General features: G+C 47.4%; 1 protein-coding gene across 3 annotated transcripts in view; it reads right to left on the bottom strand.

The window, feature by feature from the left end:
• DIS3L2 (DIS3 like 3'-5' exoribonuclease 2) overlaps positions 1 to 24,998 on the bottom strand; it is a 180,146-nt gene that overhangs the window by 29,570 nt on the left and 125,578 nt on the right. For all 3 annotated transcript variants that reach the window (XM_077184037.1, XM_054639416.2, XM_077184038.1), the window contains exon 15: positions 7,454 to 7,533. In XM_077184037.1, coding sequence (XP_077040152.1) covers positions 7,454 to 7,533 — 80 coding nt within the window. The remainder of the gene's footprint in view (positions 1 to 7,453; positions 7,534 to 24,998) is intronic.

The following is a 24,998-nucleotide window of genomic DNA, read 5'->3' as shown; positions in this document are numbered from 1 at the left end:
TCTGAACCCTTCAGCTTTCAGCCAGTAGCTCTTTATGAGAGAGCAATCCCAGCTGGCTGACAATCCACCGGGTTACTCCAGCTCACACTGCCCATGCATGCCCTGGGGAACCGAGGCACTCAGTACTGCACAGACCACAGAGGTCCTGCCTGTGGCAAACCAAAACCCTGGCTCCTCTGGGCAGACAGCACAAATCCAACAGCAGGATGTTGAGCAGGAATGGCGGGTTTATCCCCAGGCAGAGCATCCCTCATCACAGCCAGCTCCAAGTACTCAGGATTCCCTTCATCACCTTCGGTCTTACCCCACTGTCTGTCCCTGCAAGCAGCTCTCCATCCTTTGTACCAAAGCACCTCCTCACAAAGCAAAAGAAGGCAGCACATCCTCTCACCCACTGTCCCAGCATTCCCTGCTTGTAACAACCCAGGGTGGCCAGCAAAACCTGCTACTGGCAGAGAAGTTCACTCTGCACTCTGCCTATGCATTCAGTGACACAGAGACCAGGCCAAAACAAGAACTCCGTTTCCCTAATCATTAAGAAAAGGACATGCTTAGAAATCCTACCGGGAGAGGGATAGCTAGGAGGTCTGGTGATTTTTCTAGCCAGATCCCAGCTCAGGAGAGTGCCTTCCTTGACACAAAATCAATTCTGCAGCTTGGGTTCATGATGAAATTGAGAGGTGCTTCTTGTGGAGGGATGATTATTCATTCTTTCTCACGTCACATCTGTCCTCTCCCATGTTCGTAAGGGCTAATCACAGACTCATCTAATTCAGGGCTGCTAAGAAAACCATATGCACAGGCTGGCAATTCAAGCCCAGATATAGCTCACTGCCTTGAGCATTAGTCAGACACATACAGGCCAGGGAAATGGTGCCGAAATGCTGCTGAGGGCTTTCAAACATATTGTTAAACAAATGGATGTGTAAACAGATCTCTGGGATGACACATGGAGACAGCATCTCTGACTCAATTACAACTGCAGCTGATGGTCTCACCTACCTGACTGCCACCAAATACCCAGACACCTAACACTGACAACAAGGAGGTTTTACAGCTCCTTCCCAAGCAAACAGGATAAGACGACAAACTCCTTTGATTCAGTCTAGGGAGAGAAGAGAGGTCCCACACTCACTGGGATTTAAGAGCTCAGTCCTTCCTGCCTCTTGTGGGTGGGAGCACACACTGACTGCTCTGGAACCCTGTTGAGGATTTAAAGAGGCCTGCTGGTCACTGTGGGATACTGTGTAAGTCCCCAAAGAAAGCTTCAAACATTTGTTTGTAAGGGATAAGGTTATGTTCAAACCCTATCTGCCTGCTCAAGAAGAAGGCAGGTTTCCTTGATCACCTTTTCCATTTGCATCCTCCTCATTGCACTAACACTCCAAGGATTTGGCAGTTACTATTTCTACAGCTCTGATGGACTGGAAAATTATTATTAAGCAGCAGGGTGGCAGAAGGAGACAAGTCTGTGTCAAGAAAAGCAGCTACTCATATCTGGGCAGAGCCTTTTGCAATAGTCCATTTACCCCAGGCTAGGAATGGCCACAGGGGCCCCTCTGGAAGGAAAGAACAACTCTCTGCTCCTCAAAGCTCAAGTGACAAAGGCTGTTTTGCAGCTTATGTCCCGACAGCCTGTGGAGGTGCAAGACAGAAAACCCAGCTCATGTCTTAGGCAGGAAGGATTCCATATCTTTCAAAGTTTTAAAGGTCAACCTCCAGACTTATTCTCCTGGACAATTTACCCTTCACTGAACCAATGCCAAAACCAGGAGGACTGGCTTATCTCCATGTACAGTGACAGAATAATTCACCAGCCTTGCTGGCAAACTCCAATGCTCACCCTTTAGCAGGTGAAGGGAGTACTTGTGTAAAGTTCAGTGTCAACAGTGAAACAAAAAGCAACACATGGTATCAAAATAAAAATTCCAATGTGCTATCCTATCTTTTTTGTTTCCTTGGTAATTGCAATTATTTTATTTTGTTCTGAAATCTAAACAAAGCATTTCACAAGTTTTAGGTGAGTAACTGCTGCAAGAAAGCATCTGTCCAAGCCTGCGATGTCAAGGGACATGTACACGGATTCTCCCCATGAAATTCCAGTCCACCAGACAAGACACATAGGAGAAGATGCCACTTTCAGAGACTTCTCTAGCCTTGCAGTTTGAAGTGGGGCAGAGCATGATCACTAACTGGGAAATCAGATGCCACCAGGGATGTTCCTTTACACCAACAGAAGCAGTGCTGATTCACTGGGATATGTACCATGAAACAGCCATGTAATAAGGCAGGTCAGACACCCAGGGACTGTGTGAGCTGTGCAGCAGGTCCTTGTGCAAACAACCCACTCTGCAAGCCTCAATTTCTCAAAAGGAACAAAAACACGGTAAACCTGCCAGCTCATTGCAGAACAACCAGGTCCATGCTAAAGTCCAACACATGAGCTGTACACCTGGGAAGTATCTCTAAAAACAAATCAGCAGCTGTGTCAGCTGCTGTACATATTTTCTTCCTAGCACTGCCAGTCAACATCTCTTCTAGCAAAAAAGAATAAACTCCAAACAATTCTGCTTTGCTTTTTCAGAAAAAACAAACCCTCCCAAACCTCGACCCAAACTCTGTTTACACCAAAACTGCTGCAGTCCTGAATAGGAGCAATAAATGGAGTGAGCTAAAGTGTTAGTGACAAATAACCCATTCAAACGATTCCAGCATAATTATAGGTTGGCTCTCTTGATGTCACATTGGGTACATCACTGCAGATATTACATTCACCTTATGAAAAGATTGCACAGAGCAGCTCAGTTGGTAACCCAAACAGCATTATGTATCATGAGTCTGTCAGCATCAGGAGTGCATGCACCCTGGCATTTGAAGTCCTGGTGTTTCAAGTGATAATCCAATGTACCAGACATCACTGATCTCTATATAAAAAGGGGCACCACTTTTCCTTTCAACTGGAGCTTTTTTTCACTTCTCATTCTGAAGAGTTGTGTGGTGCTGCCCGCAAGTGGCTACACTGCACAGCAGCTCAATCTGCAGCACTCTGGGTCCCCAGAGAGAAGAAGTGATCAATACTCCAATGCTGCTTTTGTATGAGGTCTCTAAGTGCTTCCATGCAAGATGCTGCTCCTCTGGGTTTTGAAATTACTCTGAAGAGAATGTGAAAACCCCCACTGCAAATTCATAATCCTGACACAAACTGCAGCTGCTGTACAGAATGAAAATGAAATTCATTGGTGAGCTGCAAGCTGGTCTATTGGCAAAGGTGGAATCTGGGATGTGGGGAAGGGACCTCAAAAACAGACCAAAACTTGGACACTGAGGGAGCAGGAAAATCATATTAGAGAAGTACCAGCTGGGGACAAGAAAGTGTCATGCTTGACAGGGATTTACACCTCCCTGGTGGGTCTGGGATGGCAGAGACCCTGAGCACTGCATCATCTGAGAAAGGTGGCAATAATCAGTGTTGGGAGGGAAGACAAAGGCATTTGAAGGATCAGACTTGCTGTGGGTAGATGGGCAGAGCCTAGAAGGTCTCCAGAGAAGCATCTGGATAGTGATGGTGAGTGCAAAGAACAGATTGCATTTTCTATTTCTTGGATACAGCCAAAAGACACTGAACTTCTCTCAATTAATTTCTTCCAGGGGGATCTTGAATTGGCTTTGGCTCTTCCTGCACACAGGCTGGAAGAAGTCTTTCATGCTGAGCTGTAACCTTTAGGACCTCATCCTTCCTGCTGCCTGCAGCCCACAGGAGCAGACCAGGCACGCCGGGCAGGCTGGCTTCAGAGTGGGCAGCTGGAGTTTCCTCAGCACAGCCCAAAACACATTCCTGGAGCAGGACCGTGGTGAGTGCATGTTGTAAGACAGGATTCATGAGCCATGGTGGATGTGAATGAACTTGATGGTCTTTTACTGCCTGGCTTGGGTTTTGCAATTGGATCCTGTGCAGGATCAGAGAAATCCAGCCTGTATCAAGTGGCAATGAAAGAAAGCCAGTCCCACTGTCAACACCTGATATGTGCCATGTCAACACCTGACAGGACATCTGGCAGGGCTGTCCCCTCCTTGATGTCACTGCTCTAGGGCCATCTGAGGGTTGACAGCATGCTCCTGTTCCAAGTGTCACCCAGCACCCGTCACTGTCTGTCTCTGTGTCACAGCACAGTGCTCCGCTCGCAGGAGCTGGGGCTCTGGCCACTACACTGACTGATCTCCATTAGGGAGAATTCAAGCAACATGGCTTAAAAATGAGAAAGCACACTGCTTGCTTCTGTCAGGTCAAGCCACTTCCCCTGGGGCCAGGAAGGACTGACAAGCTGGAAAGGACTGGATGCCCAGGGGATGAAAATGCCTAGGTCTGAGCAGGAGGAAGAGGAGAAGCGATGTCCCCTGGTCTCACCCCTGTGACTGCAGGGGCAGTAACAACCTCGTTCCTCCATACAGCTCCAAGCTGCCACTGGGACTATCAAGTGCCACTGGATACCTATCTACTATTGCAGGGGTTGGAAGGGCAGGGCAAGCAGCTGGGTGCTCAGCACCTCGTTTGCTCTCAATCCAAGGCTTCCAAGACTTCCAAGGTTCCACTGAGTCCAGTCCACCCAAAGTGCTTGGCACCCAGGGTGGCACTGTGCCCATGAATGTTCCTGCAAACAGGCAGGCAACAGACAGCTGACTGGAGGAGGAACATATCCTTGGAAGGGTTTTATCATTTTAAAGGGAACAAATTCCAATTGATTGCCCTTGTAAGAGCCTGCATGGTACTTGCACTTCTAGCCTAATCAATAGAAATTTTAATCGCTCTGGTAATTACACTTTCAGCAATGCTCAGTCCTTTGTTCTCCAAGTGGGAGACCAATATCCGCTGTTCTCCGGTGGCCCCATCTGGCTGCAGCTTGGAACAGCATTTGCCACTTGCAGGGGAAGGGACATTCCATCAGTGACCAGGGTGACACCAAGCCTTGACACGCACAGCCTGGCTGGTGCAGATCTCTGGGGCAAGGGGTGCAGTCCCCAGGTCAGAATGGGTTTCTGCCAGCCAGAATCACCTCAGCTTCCTCCTGTTAAAGCTGCTGCTCAAGAGCTTCACACACCTCCATGCCTGCCTAAGTTTTTCCCTGGAGCAGGTCCCAGGTCTGATGCCTTGCTGAGGGCACTGGGCTCTAGGGTGCACATTCCCAGTCCCTCCCATGCATGAGCTTGCAGTGTGTCACCAGTATTTCTTCTCTGGGCTGTAAATGGTTCCAAAATACAATGTAGATACCAAGGTTATGTTACTTTAGCTTCTGGCTACATCTTCAGGAGGCAGAAGAGCTGTTACCCCGTGAGTCCGGATGGATACTGTTAAAGCCTGACTGCACTTGGGAGAACACAGGCCCTACAGTTGCTATACTATAGCAACTTGTTGCTATACTAAAATTACTATAATGAAGAACCACTGTGACAAGTGCCATGTTACTGTATGGACATCAGAATAACCCTATGACAGGCCCAGTGCTTGAGAAGAACAGTCTCTGCTTTGCTGAGCAGAAGCCACGTCTGGTGCTTCGCAACACTATTCAAATTTAAAATTCTTGTGCTTGGTTCTGGAACCATGTTCAGCCCAAGGGCGTTTTACCTGCAAGAATGCGTCAGCCGTAGCACAGACCTTCACGCTTCAGTTCCCCAGCCAAGGACTGCCAGAAGCACTGGGCTGCACGCAGGGTTTGGGGGGGCAAGCGTGTGTGCAAACCTAGCAAGGCTCTCCCTGGGAAATGGGATCCTGCTCCCCCCAGCTTGGCCAAGCAAACTAAGCAATACAAAGTACTGCATGGAGGTGTAATTGCAGTTTGGATCTGTCAGGCACACACAAAGTCTGGATTTACTTGCAATTGCACTCATCCTGCCCACAACCTATTTTTTCAAGCCATGATCCTGGCTGGCATGGCCCAGGGTGGCTCAGCTCCCATGCCTGCCAGAATCACAGGACACAGCCATACATCTCTCCATCAACAGCTGTTAATGTGACACAGCTACTTTGTCACACACTGGCCTCTCACAGCTAACAGCAAGCTTTCCAAGAAGAATTGCTACTGGCCTTAGCACTTAAACAAAACAGTTCTACTCGTGTCCCTGGAGTTTCCTCAAACAATGGCAGAAAACACCCACTGGAGCCTGGGGAGAGGAGGGTCTGTGGCAGAGAAACCACAGCTGCTGATTTTTGAGATATACACCACACAATTAGAAACACTGGTCTATAAACATCCTCAACAAAGCCTAGCAGGTCTGGGGGGTTTCTTTTCCTTGCTGTCCATTGTGTACCACTGCCTTTAAAACCCTCAAAAACAGATACTCCTCCCTTGCTGATTTTATGCTTTGGCGCTGAACTGCACGTTGCCCTGTGAGCTTGGTGGTGCTGGAGGCACCAACTCTGCTCATTCAAGGCTCTGGGCCTGGGATACTTGGGATGGAATCATGTACCATGTGCTAATCACCCATCCACAGGCAGGAAGGAGTCTGCCCCAAATGACCTCCCTTCTTGTTTAAATATTAAGATTTCTCAGCTAAGACACTGCTCTGTGCATTTGCAGATGTCCCTCTTCCTCACTGGGACTGCTCTTGTTGGCCTTTCCGAGAAGATCTAATTACAGGCTGTTCTGTTCATTGACAATTTCATATACTCTCGTTTTTAGGTTAACTTGAATAACTGGCAAGAAGCAGAACTACATGGGTGGAGTAACAGGCCATGGATTTATGACATGCTGGTATTCAGGGCGAACACAGAAATATCCTGAACTCTGCTGCTGCTGTCAATTTGATAATGAGAATGTGATTTGAAATAAAAACATCTTGGATGCCAATTCACTACAGCAGCTAGTAAAAATAGGCAGAATACCTAGAAATAGAGGACTCTGTGCTCCAAACACATCCAAAGCTTGAATATCATATAGTATCTTACAAAAACAGAGCACGTGGCTGCACTGGGGCTATGGTATCACATAGGCCATTCAGTGAACCCCTGCATGAGCCTCAGCAGAGAGAATGAGATGCTCTGTGGGTCTACCTAAGCACAGGTGAGGGCTCTGTTTTCAAGTGCTCTGCAGCCTTTGGGTGCTTTCCCCCAGGCCATGCTCCCAGAGCCACCCCAACAGTGTAGAGTGTGAATCGCAAACACCCCTGGGCAAAGCCTGGGTGAGCTCTGTCAGAGCCTGAGGTACCCAAGAGCAGGCCTTTTAGACAAATAAAAGCAGCTTTTAAAAACTAGAGAGAAAAAAAAAAAGGGGCTGCAGGGCCTCACGCATTTTAAAGAATCTGGCCTTTACAGGAGTGTTCCCAGTTTCAGGTCAAGCCTGGGGTCTTCTTTAATCTACTTTTAAGTGGTACAAGCAGTTGTGATCCCCTTGCCAGGAGGCAGGGCAGGGCACCTTCCCATGTTTGGTGTTTGCTGTGTGCAATCTTCCACAGGACTTACCTGTTGCTGTCCCGGTACTGATAGATATAACAGCCCTGAGGCATCCCACTCTCCTGGTTCAAGGCAAACGAGAGCTTCATCTGCACAGAGGAGAAGGGGTGTGGGACAATGAAAAAAGAGAGAGAAAAAAAAAAAGGCAATATTTTAGGCTCTTGATAATTACAGCAACTTCAAGCAAGGCTTGTGGGAGAAAGCTTAACTCACCGAGGCTGACACGCAAACACCGTGGCCTGGAACATACTGTGGGGTTCCAAACCTCAGGGAAAAGTCACATGCATTGCAGAAACCTCTTGCTTTTTCCACCCTTTGTTACTATAAAGTGTTCGTGGTTCCTCTGAAATGCACGGGTTGTAACAGCTGAGCCCTCCAAACCCACCCACACACAGCACCCCTCAGCAGCGCGGCTGCGGTTCCCCTCAGACACCGCACAAACGACTTTCTCCAGCGGCAGCTGCAGTTCCCACGAGTCTTTCTCTGAAAACCTTCCCGGCTCCATCTCGTTCCTCCAGTGCATTAGAACAGAGGAGAAACCACAGAGGGAAAGGTGACAGATTTTTCCTTCTGTGCAGAGTTATTAAAGAGCTGTTAGAAGGGTTTGCAGTTTGGATCCGCCTCCGGCAGCAGGCTATAATGGGACCTGGAAGCTGCTTTGGTTGCAGCTCCAAGAAGGCATTCAGCAAGGGTTTTTGGATTTCAAACACAGCTTGTTTTATTAAGGGGGAAAAATTAATCCTCTTTCAACGAGCAACACAATGGTTCTGTGGGGAGACTTTTTTGCTGAAAATGTCTTCAGTGATTTTATACACTGAGCTGCCTAGAAAACAGCATGGAACTGAGTTCTGCAACAGCCCTGCACATCCAAGCAGCTCCTCATTACCCTGGGGAAGGCCCCCAGGTCAATGTCCCACCAGCTCTCACAGCCATGACCCCCGGGCTCAGCTAAAGAGCTGCAGACCTTGACCAGGAGCCAGCAGGGAGGGTAAGAGGGGCAGCATCCTTTAGAGAAGGTAGCTGCCAGTCTTCATGCATGTTTTTGGCGTCACAGAGATTACTATCAGCAGGGCTGTTGCTGGTGCTGGATTGTGCAGGACGCCTGAAATGGTCTGGGAAGATCACCACAAGGGCTAGAAGTCAAAGGAGGTTTGTTATGATGAGCCTGACCTTTTTAAGCAAAGAAAGGAGGAGAGCAGTGTTGAGCCACTGCATTTGATCACAGACTCCTCTCCTCTGGGCTCCAAGAAAATTGCTAACTCAAATTAATGGCTTACTCAGGAATGAACACAGAATTAAAACATCTTTCTCCTCTAGGCTGTAAAGAAACCCTGTGTGCTGAATCACTAGATGATGCACTGATTTTCCCTTCCCTAAAGAGTAGCAAAGTCACACACTGTGCTCTCACTGACCCAAATAAAACTGCATGCCAAGAAATCACTGAAAAATTCACCACCTTGAATACTGAGTTAAGAACCAAGTACTAGGCTGAGGCCAAATTCAGCTGAGCTGCCTTGACATCCACAGCCCTACCAGTGCAAGGCATTCTGAAACACAAGCTCATGCAACACCACAGAACATGAGTGCCCATGGTACACACATCACATTTATAGCACCGTCAAGACAGTGACCTCTTAACACTCTCCACAGCTCCCCTCTTGCAAGCCCTGACCTTGCACCAAGCAAGATCACTCAGAGCCACTTTGGAGAGCAGTGATCGTGGCAGGACAGCAGGGCTGGCTGGGGATGCTTCTTCTGGCCAAGATCCATGAAGCCTGGCTGTGGATCCAGCCTCTCCAGACGCTATGATGGCACATGGCAGCTACCACATGGGAGCAGGAGGTCAGCAAGAAACAAAGGAACCTCCCCAAGGGAGACAAGAAATCACCTTGCTGGCCATATGTGCTCCATAAGCAGAGTCCCTGGTTTGGGGAACTGAAGGAGGAACTGGGAACTGCTTAAAGCCATTTTTTCTGGGCCAGGTTTTCCAAAGCTTTCCTGCTAGGATATCAGGAAGCACCTCTGAGGCCAAAGGGACAGCAATTATTGCAGACACAGATCCACCAGGTCCTTTTGTTTGTGGAAAAGGCATTGCACCAGAGAATCAGTGGAGATGAAGCACAAAAGGAGTGCAAAATTTGGCAAAATTGTGGCTTTGGCAACTTTCAACAATAATTTTGATCAGGACAAACTCAGGAGTGCCTGAACCTCTTGCTTGCAGCTCTCAGCTAAGTGGGCTCTGGGGTTACACTAACTGAGCATCTCTGGTTATAGCTCACCTGAGCTCTGGGTGCCCAGCACAGCTCAAGGGTGGAACCACCTCTGAGCAAGGACACAAATCCAGGGAGAGGGAAGAAAGGAAGGAAGGAAAAAGGCTGGGAAGGAAAACAGCCTTGTTTTGACAGGCTGCTAGGGAAAGCCTTGAGGCAATCAGGTATGGGAAGGTGACCTTTCCACTATCTGGGGGGGATGAGATCCCATGGAACCTGCCTATCCCAAAAGGAAAGATCACTGTTCCCGAAGATAACGGGTTTTCAACTTTCTGTTATTTTAATCCTTCTTTGTTTGCTCATGGTATTCCAGACAAATAAAACACACCCTGCTTGGCAGGCTCAGCCATCTGCATCATCTACCAGTGCCAGCAAGGCCTGGATAGTGGGGACTATACATGGCTTGACCATCTGGGTCAACGCTGTCAGGCAAGAGGATGTTGCCATCACCCACAGTGACAAGAGGACCACACTCAGAGAAATGTCAGGGTCAGGCTGTCACACAGAGAGGTGTGTAACTAAAGGTCTGTCCCAGCAACCAAAGCTCAAGGCAGCTGTCACTGATTCACAGCCCATGCTCTTCTGCAGATTTGCCCTGCTCATGCACTGTCATGGTCAGCCAGGAGGGGGAAGAGGGGACCTGTGCTTGCCACCAGGAGTCCTTACAGACCCCAAATGAACAGTCAAGCTCTGACTGTGCAGTCACCAGCAATGGTCCGGCTGCCTTTGCTCCTTTGGTGGCATTTGGCCTCTGCAGAGTGCACAAAGCCCTCAGGCAAAAATCACAGGGTGGAAAGCCAGCAGGTAAGGCAGCAAGTGAAGGACTAGCTGTGCAGGGAGCACACTGGGAATGCAGAAACTAGAACCTTCCTGCTAAGCTTAACAAGGTTGTCCTCACCCACTCAACATCTTGCAGTTGGGTCCTCTCTGCCACTGGAGCCTCAGGAGAGCTCCACTGGCCAGACTCTGTCACTTCTGCACTGCCCTGCTCACTGTAAAGGCACTCATGCTTCCCAGCACATCAGTGCTTTGGAAGGTCAGCACAGATTTTTCCTCTCATGCTAATGCTAATCTATGAAGTGCCTGCTGCCACAGACTTCTGAAAACAGAACTCAAGTGTCCTTTCCCAGCTCTGCATCCCTACAGCACTGCTTCTCTCTGGTCCTATCTTCTCCAGAAGATGCCCTTTCCTTTTGCCTTCACTAACTATACACAAAACCTCTGGTTACTTCTGAATCACAGAAGGCTGCAGGGCAAGGCTGGGACAAATGTCAGGAGCTGATTGACCACTTCATCATTCTTCTGACTTTTGCTGCAGCAAGGTCACGAGACATCCAGAACCTCGGCATACACAAAGCCCTACAAATACAGCAGCCTTTTGCAATTACCCCTCTGGCACAGCTTTAACTCTTAACCAATTTGACAACATTGCTTCAAAACCACCTTACTGCTTTGAAGCTCTTTTCTGTGTGTGTCACTGTTCCTTGTCAGAAGGGGCTTGCTGTAAAGCCAGCAAACAAGCTAATACCACAGCACAGGGAAAGGCACTGCTCCCCAAAATACTGCATTTTATACCTGCAGGGGCAATGGGGGACTGAAGTATCTCAGAGAAATGCAAGTGCAGGGTGACCCCCATCACAAGGGAGGTTCATCAGATCAGGGGATCTTCGCCATTAGACATATGAAATAATTTCATTTTACAAGACTCTGCTGGGCCTCCCTGGGAGAGGAGGGGGAGAGCAAATTTCCAGTGCTGAACTGCAGTGTGATTTGGCTTGCACTGCCCCCTTTGGTAGCGCAGCCCTGGAGCTCACATGCTAATAAAGATCCCTTTCCACTCCAGTGGCTCTGCACATAAAGGAGTGTTCGGCATGGTGTGTGCATGAACTCAATGGGAAGGGGAGCTGGAAGGCAGCCATGCTGAGAACAGAGTGCTGCCTACCAGGAGAGCCCCATCAATAATTGAGATGTCAGAGGCACAGGGAAGTGTGTGAATAAGAGCTGTCAAAAGGAGTAATTTGAGTCTCTTTGGATACAGTGATGGATAGGCTCACTCATCACCAGACACAACTGCAATACACCCGAACAGAAGAGGAGCAGAGCACTGAAATTCAAAGGGGCTGGGGCAGGTTCTTTGATGGGCAGGATGCTGTTGACTCCATGGATGGGAGTATCTCTTTTAAGGCACCAAGCAGGTGTGAGCACACTATCCTGTGACTGGTCAATGAAGCAAGAGAATGTACTCATAGCACACAGAAGCCCTCACAGATCCTTGGTGTGGTTTGGTGGCATGTACTGCAAGCTCAAGGTGAAGGCAATGCCACCTCCTTGAGGAAAGCCACCTCAAGGAAAGGCATCTCCTGAGCCCACAGTACTGAGGGCTGTGTGCACATAACACTTGTTTGTACAATTACTCCACTCTTTGGATTAGTAACGTACTCCCACTCTCTATCCCTACATCCTTTAATCCAGCCAAGGATGCAGCTGGCTGACAGCAGCAGGATGCTCCTTGTTCCCCCATCTGCAGACACTGACGTGCTTCATCAGCACCCAAAGAGCCCATCCCACCCTCAGCAGAGGTGAGCAGACACTCAACCAGTGCACAGATATGAGACACCAGTGAAGCAGAGAAGCAGCTGCCCCTCAGTGCACTCTGTGCTGCCTGAGTCTTGAGGGGACCCCATGCCCTGCTCAGGCAGATAGGCCTTGGTGAGAGTGTCAGGGAAGCTCCCCACATCTTGTGGCTTCTTCCACCAAGGCTAAGAAGAGATTTTTAGAAAGAGTGAACAGTGCTTCACATTGTCATGGACCTCCAGACTTGCCTGGGTTTTGGTGCAGCCAGCAGCCATCCTCATTTTAAAGAATGTTTTAGACCTGCATTAGCTGGGGGCTTGGTCATGCAATAAAGCCTGGTAGCTCAAGAGGAAAAGAGCATGAGGAGCACTTCTGGCTGCTGAAACACTGCCAGTCCCTATATTGACCTGACTGGGCAAATTCTGCGTGCCCCTTGAGTAAATGGCTTGGCTTGGATCCTCTGTTCCCAGCCTTGGCTCTGAGCACCAAACCTTTGTCATGAGATGAAAAGTTTTCTCTACACATGCACCGTGTCAGAGAGGCATTATCGGTTCAGCCGGGGAACCAGGTCAGACCTGAGCTGTCCCAGTTGCAGGGCGATGTAAGGGCAGCCTCAGCTGGAACTGGTCAAGGTAATTCCACTGATGTGGGGGGAATTCAAGCAGAAAGAGTTCACCCAGGGCAAGGAGGCGAGGCAGAATATGAGCCTCTGAGACAAAAAACAGGGAACTGATCTAAAGATCACACTAAAAACAGTTTCCTGAAAGGCAGGGCTTCTTTTTCACCCTGGGCACTTAACTAGTTTTAACCCCATTTGCATGGAAGTCCAAAAAGACTGGTATCTGCTCTGGGTTGGAATAAGGCTCCCCTCTCCAGCAAGCTCTAGAAAGCTTTTTAAGAATAAACTTAGTCATCAAGCAGGTTTTTATGCCCCGCCCAAACTTCAGTTTTGACCCGAAAAAGAAATAGTCCTGAAGTCCTGACACTCACTTTTAAAACCACAAAAAACGAGCCATGCTCCAGTAACGTAATCACAGAGTTTTCTGGCACCTCATCCCTTAAAAATACATCCATCTGCCTCCACGCAGGCCATCAAACTCAATCTTGTTCACAATGGATTTCCCAATTCCTGCGTGCTGGAAGCACTGCAGCGGTGCTGGCTGTGCCGGCTGGATGAGCCCTTACAGCAGCACAGGCTGCAAACCTCACAGCTGTGTTTTCACTTAAAGAAGCTGCTCTGGAGACCAAAGCACTTCTTCCATGAGCTTTTCTATTTGTGCTGCAGCTCAAAATTGCTGGAGAAAGACCCTGGGTAGTGGATGAAGAACATGTGGTAAGGACAGGATGGGGGTAATAAAGGACAAACCAAAAGTCCTACAGTGGAAAAAAGAGGAAAGACAAGGAAACTTGCTACCAGCTCAGCGAGTTACCTCTCACACTGGGTTGGAGCAGCCCTTTCCTTTTGGCTTTGTAGACAGCAAATCTCAGCACCTGATTATGGGACTGCTGCTGCTACTGGTTGAAAGTCATGAATTGGTCCTGAAGTGGCACATCACACCTACTGCCTCCTCAGTGAGGCTCCTTCTCCCCATCTTCACAAGGACAATTTCCAGGCGAAGGTTTAAATTCTCTAAGAGGTTCCTGAAGCTGCCCCATTTCCTCAGCACATTAGCCAGCAAAGTGCCTGTTAACAGGCTACAGGGTCCATGCATGTGGCTAAGGACAATGTCAAATCAAATCCCAAAACAGCCTAGGAGAAGGAGCTGAAACATATTTGGGGCATTACTCTGAATCCCACTGCTTACTTTTATTTTAAAATCCTATAATTTACTTAGCTGCTGCCTGCATTATACAGCTGCATAAAACACAGGAAAAGCCAGTGAATTCCTGACATGGCAGATGGAAGACAGAAGATAGCTCTTCCCTCTTAAATTAATCTGGAAACCCAAAGGTTCCCAGTCTGGGACCCAAAGCCACAATAAGCTATTACTAAATTATCCCACAGGCTGCAACAGCTCTTCCTCTCCAAACATCAGCCCTGGGATGCAGTGAGGGGGTCTCCCTGTCACAGAAGTGAAGTCACCAGCACATAGTCCCTGGCACATAGGAGGACTGCCCTATTGATGGCTAGTGGTCCCCAAAACCCCTGCTCTGGGTGGTTGGGCAGCACAGCAAAACCAGGAAGAACTGTGGCTGGATCCTTTGCAAAGATGCTGTCACCAAAATGATAAACTGGCACCACACCCTTGGCTTTTATGTCACAGCTGAAGAGCCTTTCTAGAAAGACAGGGAACAAGACAACTTTCACCACTTGGCAAAAATATAAACTGCAAATGAGTTTATTTTTAAGCATTCACACTTGCCTGCATTGGAGGTTTCGGATGCAATCCACAAAAAAATGGATCCAGATTTATTTAGAAAGAAGAGCTGGATACTTCCGTTCATTTTATAAACTGGATGAGCTCATTCTCTACATGCACGATTAGGAAACCACAAAACTAAAATACAGATTATACAATTGTGAAGGGTTTGAATTTGTGGATTAAAAATACCTTCTTCAAAAGCTAACAAACTGTGACACTGCACTGCATGCCCTAGACCACTAGGGAACTGTCAATGAAGTTTAAAGTATTTTCTACACATATACCAATTTGAAAATAGAAGCAAAACATCCCTAGGAAATGCCACATTAAAACAATGTGACACTAACAAGACATATGCCAAGTTTCACTGCTTGGCTGTTTCATTTTCTGTTATTCTGAGAGCTGCCTCACGCCAGGAGCAGAGCAGAGAGCAGTGGTTACCTGGAGGAGGGTGTGACACTGTGCTGTCTTCAAATGGCTCAAGGCACAGGGAAGGCAGGGCAAGAGCCATGGGTGCAGATGTGTCTGGGTATGTGGCAGGAGGAAGAAAAGTGTGGTGTCTTTTACTGCACCTGACTATAGCACAACTTTCCCTCACTCCACGAGCCCTGGAGGATGCTGATACATGTTTTACAAATCAGCCTATTTTGTGTCTTCCCTATGACTATTTTGTGCCTTCCTGCAATGTGCCCAGTCTTTGTCATTGCTACTGGGAGGATACAAGGAAACGAGGGCAGATCAAACAAAGCAAATCCTATTTTCTTAAGTTTGTTAATGGAAACTGCTTCCCCTGCTAAGCCACTAATGGAGCTGTGAGAATCCAGAAGCACAGATTAATTCAGCACCCAGGTACTGCCTCATGCCTGGAGGGATTTCTGTAGAGTCTCACTGGAAGACAGATAAAGCTTGTAATACCCTCCATACAAGAGATAAATCCATTAAAATATGAACAGCCCCAGTGCTGACATGGTAAGAGCTCTACCAGGTAACAAGAGCAATCTCAACAGTATTTCTAGGTTTAGTTATATCTGCAACCCATTAACTGGGACTGTGAAAAGCAGAATACCCTGATTATACCAGACTGATCTCAGTTTGACAGACACACCATTCTCCCCCCTCCCTTGGAGTGCTGCTGTGAAATACCTGGCAGTCCTGAAGTCCAGACCTAGTGCTGCTGACTCAAGCTTTGCTAAGTCCCTGGGGACAACCTGGACTTCCATGCAGTATGTTACAGCCTGCCAGGACTGCAGACATCTGTGCCGTGTCCTTGGCCAAACCTTTTCCCCTGACACTGTTACAGCATGGGGATGGGAAGACACCTCCTGCCATACACACTCAGAGCTGCAGAGCATCTTCTCCTAAGGCTGCATGCCACAGAACACCACTCCACATCCCACCAGGGCAGTGCTGGCACCCTTCTCCCTGGGCACAGGTCAGCTGTGTGCCATGACCTCCTTTCCCTGACTTCACCAAAATCCCGTGGTATGTCTAAGCACAGTTGCTCAGTGCATGAGTAGGAGATCCAAGGCTTTCCACAGACATCCCTCTCCATTCCCATGGACAGCACGAGCTGCTGCTGTGAGCACAACTGCCAGACTCCCCTGGGAAGAGACTGGTTGTGGCGTGGTTGAATTCTTCTGGCAGCAACCTGCTCCCATCCACATTTTCCTAGAGGCTCCAGGCTCTTCTGTCACAGGAAAAGAAGGAAGCAGGAGTGGACAGTGGCCAGGAGACTTGTCCCAGCAAGCCCAGACCCCCTGGCAGTGGGACAGGTACCCGGCCCTCCAGCCAACCCATGGCCAGCTGTCCTCCAGCTCCAACACGGCTGCGCTTCAGCGGAAAAGCAATTTCTGTATGCAGGCACTTCGGAAAGGGCTCTGGCAAGGTTCACACTGAAAAGGTGTAAATTCTACAGCATTTTTGTAGGGCCAAATTAATGTCAGAGCCTGTGATGGTGCTGTGGATCTCTGGGTTGGAGTGTGGGAGGTAGGATCAGGGAATCCTCTTCCAGTGCTAATGCACAGCAGGCTGTTACAACCCTCTGTTCCACACTGTGACTAAACATATGTAAGGGGCTCAACATGGTTTATGTTCAGTAGCTGTGGTTTCCAAGCAATATTGTATTTCTTTAAAATGAAGATACATCATATTTTAAAACTATTTTTAAAACCAGCCACAAATCTGCAACCTTTTACATCATTCCTCCTTCCTCCCACCAAACCTAAAACATAGCACAGTCAGAGAAGATCAGCAAGCTCATGTGTGAGAATTTGGCTGCAGGGATCTCACGTGTGCCCATGCACACTCATACACAGAGGGAAACTCAAAGCTGTAATTCAGGTACAATCTATGTTTAAGGTTATCCAGGATGTATTCCACTATTTACACCAGCCTGCTGTATGCAAGGCAGGAGAATCTAAGAGCTGACCCAAAGCATAAGGTTGTTTATTTAACAATCTGCCTCAGCAAGTGTAAGGTTTCCTGCCTCTGGTTCAGTATACAAGCAACCTGATTGTGTATCACCCTAAAATCTCATCACAGCCTTTCCTTGCCAGGACTGCTCCCACCCACACCTAAAGCAAGTCACAATACAACTGAATCTCAAATTCCCATTTTTAACATACTCCTCCACAAGGCAGCAGCAGCTGGAGCAGGGAAATCTCACCAAAATCCTTAGAAATTATCCTTAAAAGACATTCTGCAAAAGCTGCTCCCTAGAAATGCCTATCTGGTGTGGAGTACAGCAGCTCTTGCAGAGCGCTCTGAGTTTTGCAGTAGTCTTGCATAAATTAGGCTTTTCAGTTTCCCAGCTTGATGGACTTGGGTATTTGTTGGGTTAATTTTGTCCAGTCAGCCCTGGAATAGGAGTTGTCCATACCAAAGCGGTAAGTTTTAAAGGCAGAAACCAACACCGTATTTTACAGACAAATTCAAGTTCTTAAAATTAGCTATTTATTCCAACAATATTAAAAGGAGACACATCACTTTCTCAGTCATTTTTCCATTCGTAGTATTTTTATTTTTTTTAAACCCATGAGCCTAATCCCTCATTTTTCTATGGAAAAGCTGGAAGGAAAAGATCACAGGGAAGAAGGATCAGCCTGCAAGAGCATCCACTGTGCTTGTTCTCCCTTTGGAGGTGTTGTCAGGCTCATGGTTGAGATTATATTTTTAAAAACTTTCTGAAAGTAAATAAATAAATAGAAATCTCTCCAGGCATCGGTATTAGCTTGTGAAGGAGACCCAAACAATGCATGGGAGGCTAGAAAGGAGCCAGTAAATTCTAAGGGTGTAGAACAGGAGAGGGGATTAAGCCTGGTGATTAAATTAGGCAACGCATGAATACATTCCAATGCACAACATCACTCAAGCACTGGACAAAACATATGGCAACAATGGAGAGCGCTGCCCACGAAGTCACCTTTAATATGATTAGCCATGGACGCCTGAAAGGAGATCTCCCGAGTACCAGCGTGGTAACCCTGCTTTGTGCAGCCTGGAGGAGCTCCCTGTGAAAGCCTTTGAGGCTCCCTGAACGCACACAAACGGCTGCTGTGTGCTCAGGGATGTGCCCAAGTCCACTGAAAGCAGGACACAGACAAAAAAAGAGCCTTGAGGCCAGGTGAGCTTTTTGTTCCCCACTCCCAGGGCAGCGGCGGGAGCGGTCCCCAGGCTGTCCTGCCTGACAGCTGGGTCACCACACAGGCTCTCCTGTCCCACTTGGACTTTTCAACTCCGCCGTCCCGCATTCACCAGCACCGCTCCTCTCTTTGAAGGGGGAGAAAGCGCCTCATCCATCACTGACACGAAGGCAGTTAATTCACTTCTTTACAACTGGAAAGGCTTTTGCTGTGAGCAGGAGGGAGTGCAGAAAGAGTAATGAAATCCAAAAGGGAGCCAAATGATGCTTTCCTCTGTTAGACGCCAGCGCTGGCAGTGCTTGCTGCTGGCACCGTGCGTGGTGGGTGAAAGGAGACTCTTTTGTGGTATGCCATTAGCTACATCCAAGGTCCCAGTTCATGTTTACCACAGCCACTGCCTTACTTCACTTGGTATTTTTTTCCAGTCCTGTTGATCATACTGCAGAACTGACCGAGTCTGTTTGGAAGCTTTGCTCACTGAAAGCAGAAACAAATTGCTTTTTGAAAAGACTATATTTTTTTCTTTTGTAAACCAAACCTCACTGCTGCTTTCCATAAACCCAACCTAAAGATGAAATCCTCACTTAAAACTGAGGAGCAAAGGACTGTGCTAGGCTTTGCCCACACTGGTGGGCTCAGCCGTGCCACTCGCCCATGGAGAAGCCACAAGCCATGGGAGCATCCAGCTGTGCTGCCCAGACTGCACAAGAGGGCATCTCACACTCTGGCACTACTCTGCAGCCCCAGCGAGCAAAACCCCATCACAGCTGCAGCCAGCAGGTTGTCACAGGATCCCAGAATATTCCGAGTTGGAAGGGACCCACAAGGATCTCCAAGTCCAGCTCTTAAGTGAATGGCCCATAGGGGCATCAAACCCACATTATTACCATGCTCTGACCAACTGTCCTGTCAACTGTAATGGGAAGAAACACTCCATGACATCAAAGATAATCTCGTGTGAGTCACTCTGCATGACAACCTTGCTGTAATCAGGTGAGCCCTTCAGACTGGTGAACTCTACCCCAGAGGACCTTGGCACACTCAGCTGAGTTCCCCACAAGATTTCTCCAGGCCTTTGGCATTTCAGATTCCAGGCAATGACTAACTGGGGACATGTGAGAGACAGGTCCAACGGCAACTTCTGTCACACACTTTGTATCTGCATGGCTGGAGGGTGAAAGTCATGGAGACAACCCCAGGAGCAACTTGCTCTGGCTCACAGGTCCCAGCAGCTACAAAGGCTCAGTGACAGAGCAGCAACAAACACAGCACAGGACTGCTACCAGCTGAGCTCCTGCTACTGCCAGGAAAAGGATCATCTCCTAAAGCCCTTTCCAGTTTTACATTTCCAGCATGCCATAACTGCAGAGCCTTGACACAACACACGCCAGGCACTGCACTGTCACAGCTGACATTCAATAAGCTGGGAGATTCCTACCCTCTCATACCATAGAGTCACCTTTGATCCTTCTAATAGATCTCTTAGACTCTCATGGAATCTGCCAAGACTGAAGATCAAGCCAGTTTCTAATGAGATAAGGCAGACCGTGCAGCTGCACGCAAGTTCTAAAAACATTTGGGGCAACAGGTACATGAAAGGTTTGGGGATTTTTTATTTCAGACAAACAAAAAACCCTTCTCCAAACCCTTCCCTCTTCCACAATGAAAATTAATGAGGGATGGGACAAAAGCCTGTGGTAGCTCCCATTTCTTGGCCATTCAAGCTCTTTTCAGTAAATCTTCCTCCTCTGAACTGTGTTTTGTACCCTTTGCTGTGCTACCACTATGACAAAGGTTACTTGAGGCAAAACCACTGATCCTCAGTGTTGGGTCTAAAGTATGTTACAGACAATTTTCCTGAAGGGATGATGCCCAGGTGATGTCACTTTGTCCAGCTGCTTGGGGTTGGAGCAAGTCCTCTGTCCTCTGCAGAGCTTGGCTGCAGGTGGCAGCTGTGAACTCTGAAGAAAGAAGGTCATCCAGGTCACTCCTGAGGAGTATCCATGTCTCCCTATGAAGTGGGTGCACAAGGACAGGTTTGACACACCTCTGTCTGCTGGATTTCTTCATGCCAAGAAAAATGTACAACATCTTGTTGGTCCCAGCATGTGGAGACCAACTGGCTTCTGTGCTGGGCCTGGCCTGTGGAAACTCCATTCAGATACCATATTTCTATCTGGCATCTCCCAGTGCTCACTGTGTGCTCTAGTCTTTATCTCAGAACTCCTGGAATTCTGAGCAATAGCATTCTTGCGGCGTGGAGAACCTCAGAATACTCTTGCACTCTTTTAAGGAAAGACACACCTGTTTGCTCTCTCAGCTGGTTGCAACAGCATCATACTCATGGTCTTTAAACTGATTTCAAGGAACCTCTATAAATGCCTGAGAATCTGAAAAGAGATGACCACACTGCCAAAGGTTGGCCCCCTGGGTAAAGGATATTTGTCAGCAGCTTCCCCTGGAACAATGTTATGGATCCATCAATATATCTACCTTTTACTCCTACCTAAATATGAGAAACCAATAACTCCCCAACTCATTTAACTACCTGCATGTTGCCCATTGTTTTATTAAGAAAAAACCAAACAAACAAACAAAACAATGAAACAGCAAGGCAATGTGAGCACAGAATTCACTTTCAGTAATGCTTGAAAAGAATAAAAAACAGAGAGCTGAAGTGAGAATTCAAAACCTCAAAGTAATTTCAACCATACATACACGAGTAGGGAAAAGTTTATACATGATGCAACAGAAAAAATGACTCACTTTCTGAAATGCCAAAGCCTGTTTTAGTTCATTTTGTCTTCTATACCTGCTAAACACATCAATGACTGAGAAATCATTTAATAAATTGCATTTTTTCAAATCCCATTTTAGCTATTTAAGCATTTTATTTCCCAGTATTGTAGGTCAGGTTCTACCTCTAACATGCTAGTCAGAAGTAAAGTGCAAGCTGGATCGAGGGGCTTGTTCCTCAGAAAAGCAAGGATAGTCTTGAGATTAAAACAGAGACCTTGAAATTGAGGTGAAACTACAACCCTAAAGTTAATGCAAAATCTCCTGCTGACTCATGGGACTGTGAATTTTTCAGCATTGCCATGAGACACCCAATAAGCAACAGCTCTGCAGCCCCCCAGTTCTGCAGGATCAGACAGATCAAACCCATGACAGGGCAGGTTTACTTCAGCTGTCAAGGATGGCACAAATTAAATTTTGTTGTATTCAGGCTAGGCTGGTTTTTTACAAAAAAAAAGTCAAGCAAGAGTGACTGCTTGGTTAGTTTGTATTTCTGTGGCAGAAACAAGTTTTTCAAGCCCAGTTAAAGGAATTACCCACAAAAACCCCTCCACAGTGATTTTGCATGGCTGGTTTCTTCCAGATGTCTCAAGTCCCTCATGCCACTCAAGTCCAACAAACTCTTGAGGCTACTTTCTCACTGCCTCTTGCTTAGTTTTCAAGTGACCACTAATTTAATGGCAGCCCATCACAGATGGGCAATGGACTGTGGCCAGCTTAGTTGGTAACTAATTAGACAAATGCAAGATATTAGCTGCCAGATGAGATCCAAAATAGAAATATGCTTCCTTCAGAGGGCAAAGTTTAGTAGTGTTGGCAGGTTTAAGGTGTTGACAGTGCAGTAACTTGTGAATACACATCTTTGGGAGAGATGGGTGTTTGTGCCTCAAGATGGAGGCAGGAAACGACAGGGAATGTGTCTCCCAGCAGTGAAGGCAGAGCTGCACAAAGGAGGAGCACACTCAGGGACGAGGTCTTCCTCAAATCCCAACTAAGGAAATAAGTGCAACATGGACCAACAACCTTATCTGAGATGTCATGCTTCATGCTCCCATTTTACGCAATTTCATATTCAGGGGAAATCCATACTCTGAATTATGTTTGTTTGCTTAAACAAGTTCCCTGTTACCACATGAAGATGCAGAAAAGGGCAAGATAAATGATCCAGACTACCCAAGACAGATTCAAAGCCACTTGCTTTCAAAACAAACCCAAGAGGTTGCTCAACAAAATGCACTCCAAATGAATCACTGCAAACTTTAACAGGACATATCATTTCAGAAGATGTGAGCTTTGACTTGGAACATTTAAAGATAAACCCAAAAGTGGACTTCAGCAGGCACTGGTTTCCTCAGATAGGGCAAGATCAGCTCTGTCCTCACCTGCTGGGATCTTGGCTAAGATCTTGGCTATGCTTGGATCCTGTAGTCTCATTTCAGAGGGCTATGAAAACCACAGGTGCTTTCTGAGCTTCTTTGTACTTCAACATCCGTATGCTATGAATGACAAAAGATAAAATACCCCAGGACTCAGAAGGAGTGATCATGCCCAGAAACACCTGATAAAATGAGTTGTGGCCATGAATATTTTCCCCTCTCACTTTGGAATTGAAATGAGAAATCACAGAACTGTAATGTCAGAATCTTTCATCTCCTTCCAAACGTTGCCTTTTGTTATTATACAATTAGCCTTTCTTCTATATACTGTTGGGTGAAACTGAAATGGCTCTGACAAAGAGCTGCTACATCTTCACCTATGGCAGATTGATCACATTTGCAGCTATATCAGTCAACACCCAGTGACTCCATCTAAAGAGGATGATGGATTAGCCTTGCAGTCAACTATAATTAATACCTGAAAAAAAACCCCCTTGTCAAGTCTTTGTTCAAATACGTGATAAACAGAATCTGGAACAACAAGAGACTTTCTGATGACGTCTGTTCATCACCAGGGAAGAAAAACACCATTAAGTGGAGGGCAAGACTCTCAGAGCAAGGATTGTTTCCTCAGCAGAAAATGTAAAATAAGAATTTCCTCCCAGCACTCACCCCACATACACCTCTACACAAATGTGTTTTCCTGGGTTTTATTTGTCTTGCTATCAGAGACACTGAAGAACCAGTTTGTTTCTGCTTCGTCAAGAACCAGTTTTTCTATCCTGAACCTTTTTCAATATAGCCAGCAGAAGCCACTACTCTCCCCATCAACCTCAAAAGAGAGTGCTTGATCCAGAGAGCAGCTTGCTCAGCTGGATAAAGCACTGAATCCTCTGTCCACCTGAGCTATCAGCATCACATTTGGGACACATTCCACCACACTAAGCCAACACAGATGCCCTCTATTTCCCCTAGACATGCTATTTGGCACTGTCTGAGCAGATGACACCAGGCTGTCTATCACAAGGCAAGGGCAAGACCCATCTGCAAGCAGTTAATTCACAGAATCAAGAGATGTGTACTTCAGGTGTGAATTTGGAGTGCTTGCAAACACCTTCAACCTTGCTTGCAGGTCAGCATGCAATGACTGCCAGCTCATCCCCCTTCTACAATGGCTGATCACCAACTGGATTCAATCAACAGAAAAAGCCAAGCAATTTGGAAGGTCTAACGATGTACTGCCCACTGCAACTCTGTCCCAGGCAAGCAGGAGGGACTTCCATGGGATAGCAGCCCACTGGCTTGGTCCTGGCACACATAGGCAAAGCCCAAGAACTGAAAAGAATGGAAAGAGAGGCTACTTGTGAACCACACCAATTGCCTCTGGACTGCAGAGATGTGCCGGCCACAGTTCAGCCCTCCTTGCTTCTCTGCTCTAAATTGTGAGACGTATCTGCTGAGGAACCAGGAGATATAAAAAACCCTGTGCTTAACTGGGCCAGTAATACACAGCAGAAACAAAGAAGCACCAGTTCTTATTAAACAGGTGTCAGTAATAAACATGAGATGAAGAGAATGGTCAGCATTGGCCCAAGGCACTGGATTGGCAGGGGAATCAGATAAAGTCCTGCCAGCTCTGCCACCAACACACCACGTGAACTTGGGCAACTGCTTCACCTCTGCATATCATTTCCATCGTCTGGAAGGATGGAGCCAGCCTCCCCTCTGATACTTGCTCTGAGGCTAGCGGGTGAAAGAATAACTAACACTTGTGCTGTGTCACACAGCATCTCAAAAGTAAAGCAAAAGACCTGGTTTTTACAGAGAAGTTTCTCAGCTTGCACGTCTGTGACAGATTTATTAAAACTCAAGGGTTAAGCTGTGTTTGTTTAGAAGAAAACCACTTGTACATCCACCAGAGGTCTTGAATATCCAAGCTAGTGGTTGGAATACTTTCTCCAGGAAGAATAAAGTCACAACTCACTCTTGCATTACTGATGGTAAATTAATGCCAGAGCACCACTGTGTGGGGAGCTCCTTCCTGGCTGTGTTTGCCCAGACATCTGGCTGCAGTGGCTCCCAGCACAACGCTCCACAGCCGAGCCCTGCGCTCCAGCGTCCGACTCCCCGCTCATGCCGGAGCCAGCTCGGCCATTTCTGCACCTGCTCCTGCTGGGATGCAGCTGCTCAGCTCAGAAAGAACCATCGGGGAACGGCGGGACGTGCGCGAGGACATCAATCCTACTCACACCCCTGGGAAGACTTCATTAAAATCCCAGGGCAAAAGACTAGATTCAGAGAGCTTTCCACTCAAAATCCTAATTTAATCAAATTATTTTAAAACCTCCTGGCAACGCAAACATCTCCGTGTAAGCAGAGAGATGCTCAGCCAACACACATCCCCTCTATAACATGATCCCAGAACTCCTCCATCCCATGTGGATCCTCGGTGTGTGTGCAAACTTCCCGACCCAAGCTGTAGCTGCTCCTGACCATAGTGTTGACATCTCATATTCTTCTGCCAAGCACCATGT

Source organism: Agelaius phoeniceus, chromosome 10 (genome assembly GCF_051311805.1).
Source record: "Agelaius phoeniceus isolate bAgePho1 chromosome 10, bAgePho1.hap1, whole genome shotgun sequence".
Taxonomy (NCBI): domain Eukaryota; kingdom Metazoa; phylum Chordata; class Aves; order Passeriformes; family Icteridae; genus Agelaius; species Agelaius phoeniceus.
Note: the sequence above shows the minus strand (reverse complement) of the source record. Positions and strands in the feature narration are given on the sequence as shown.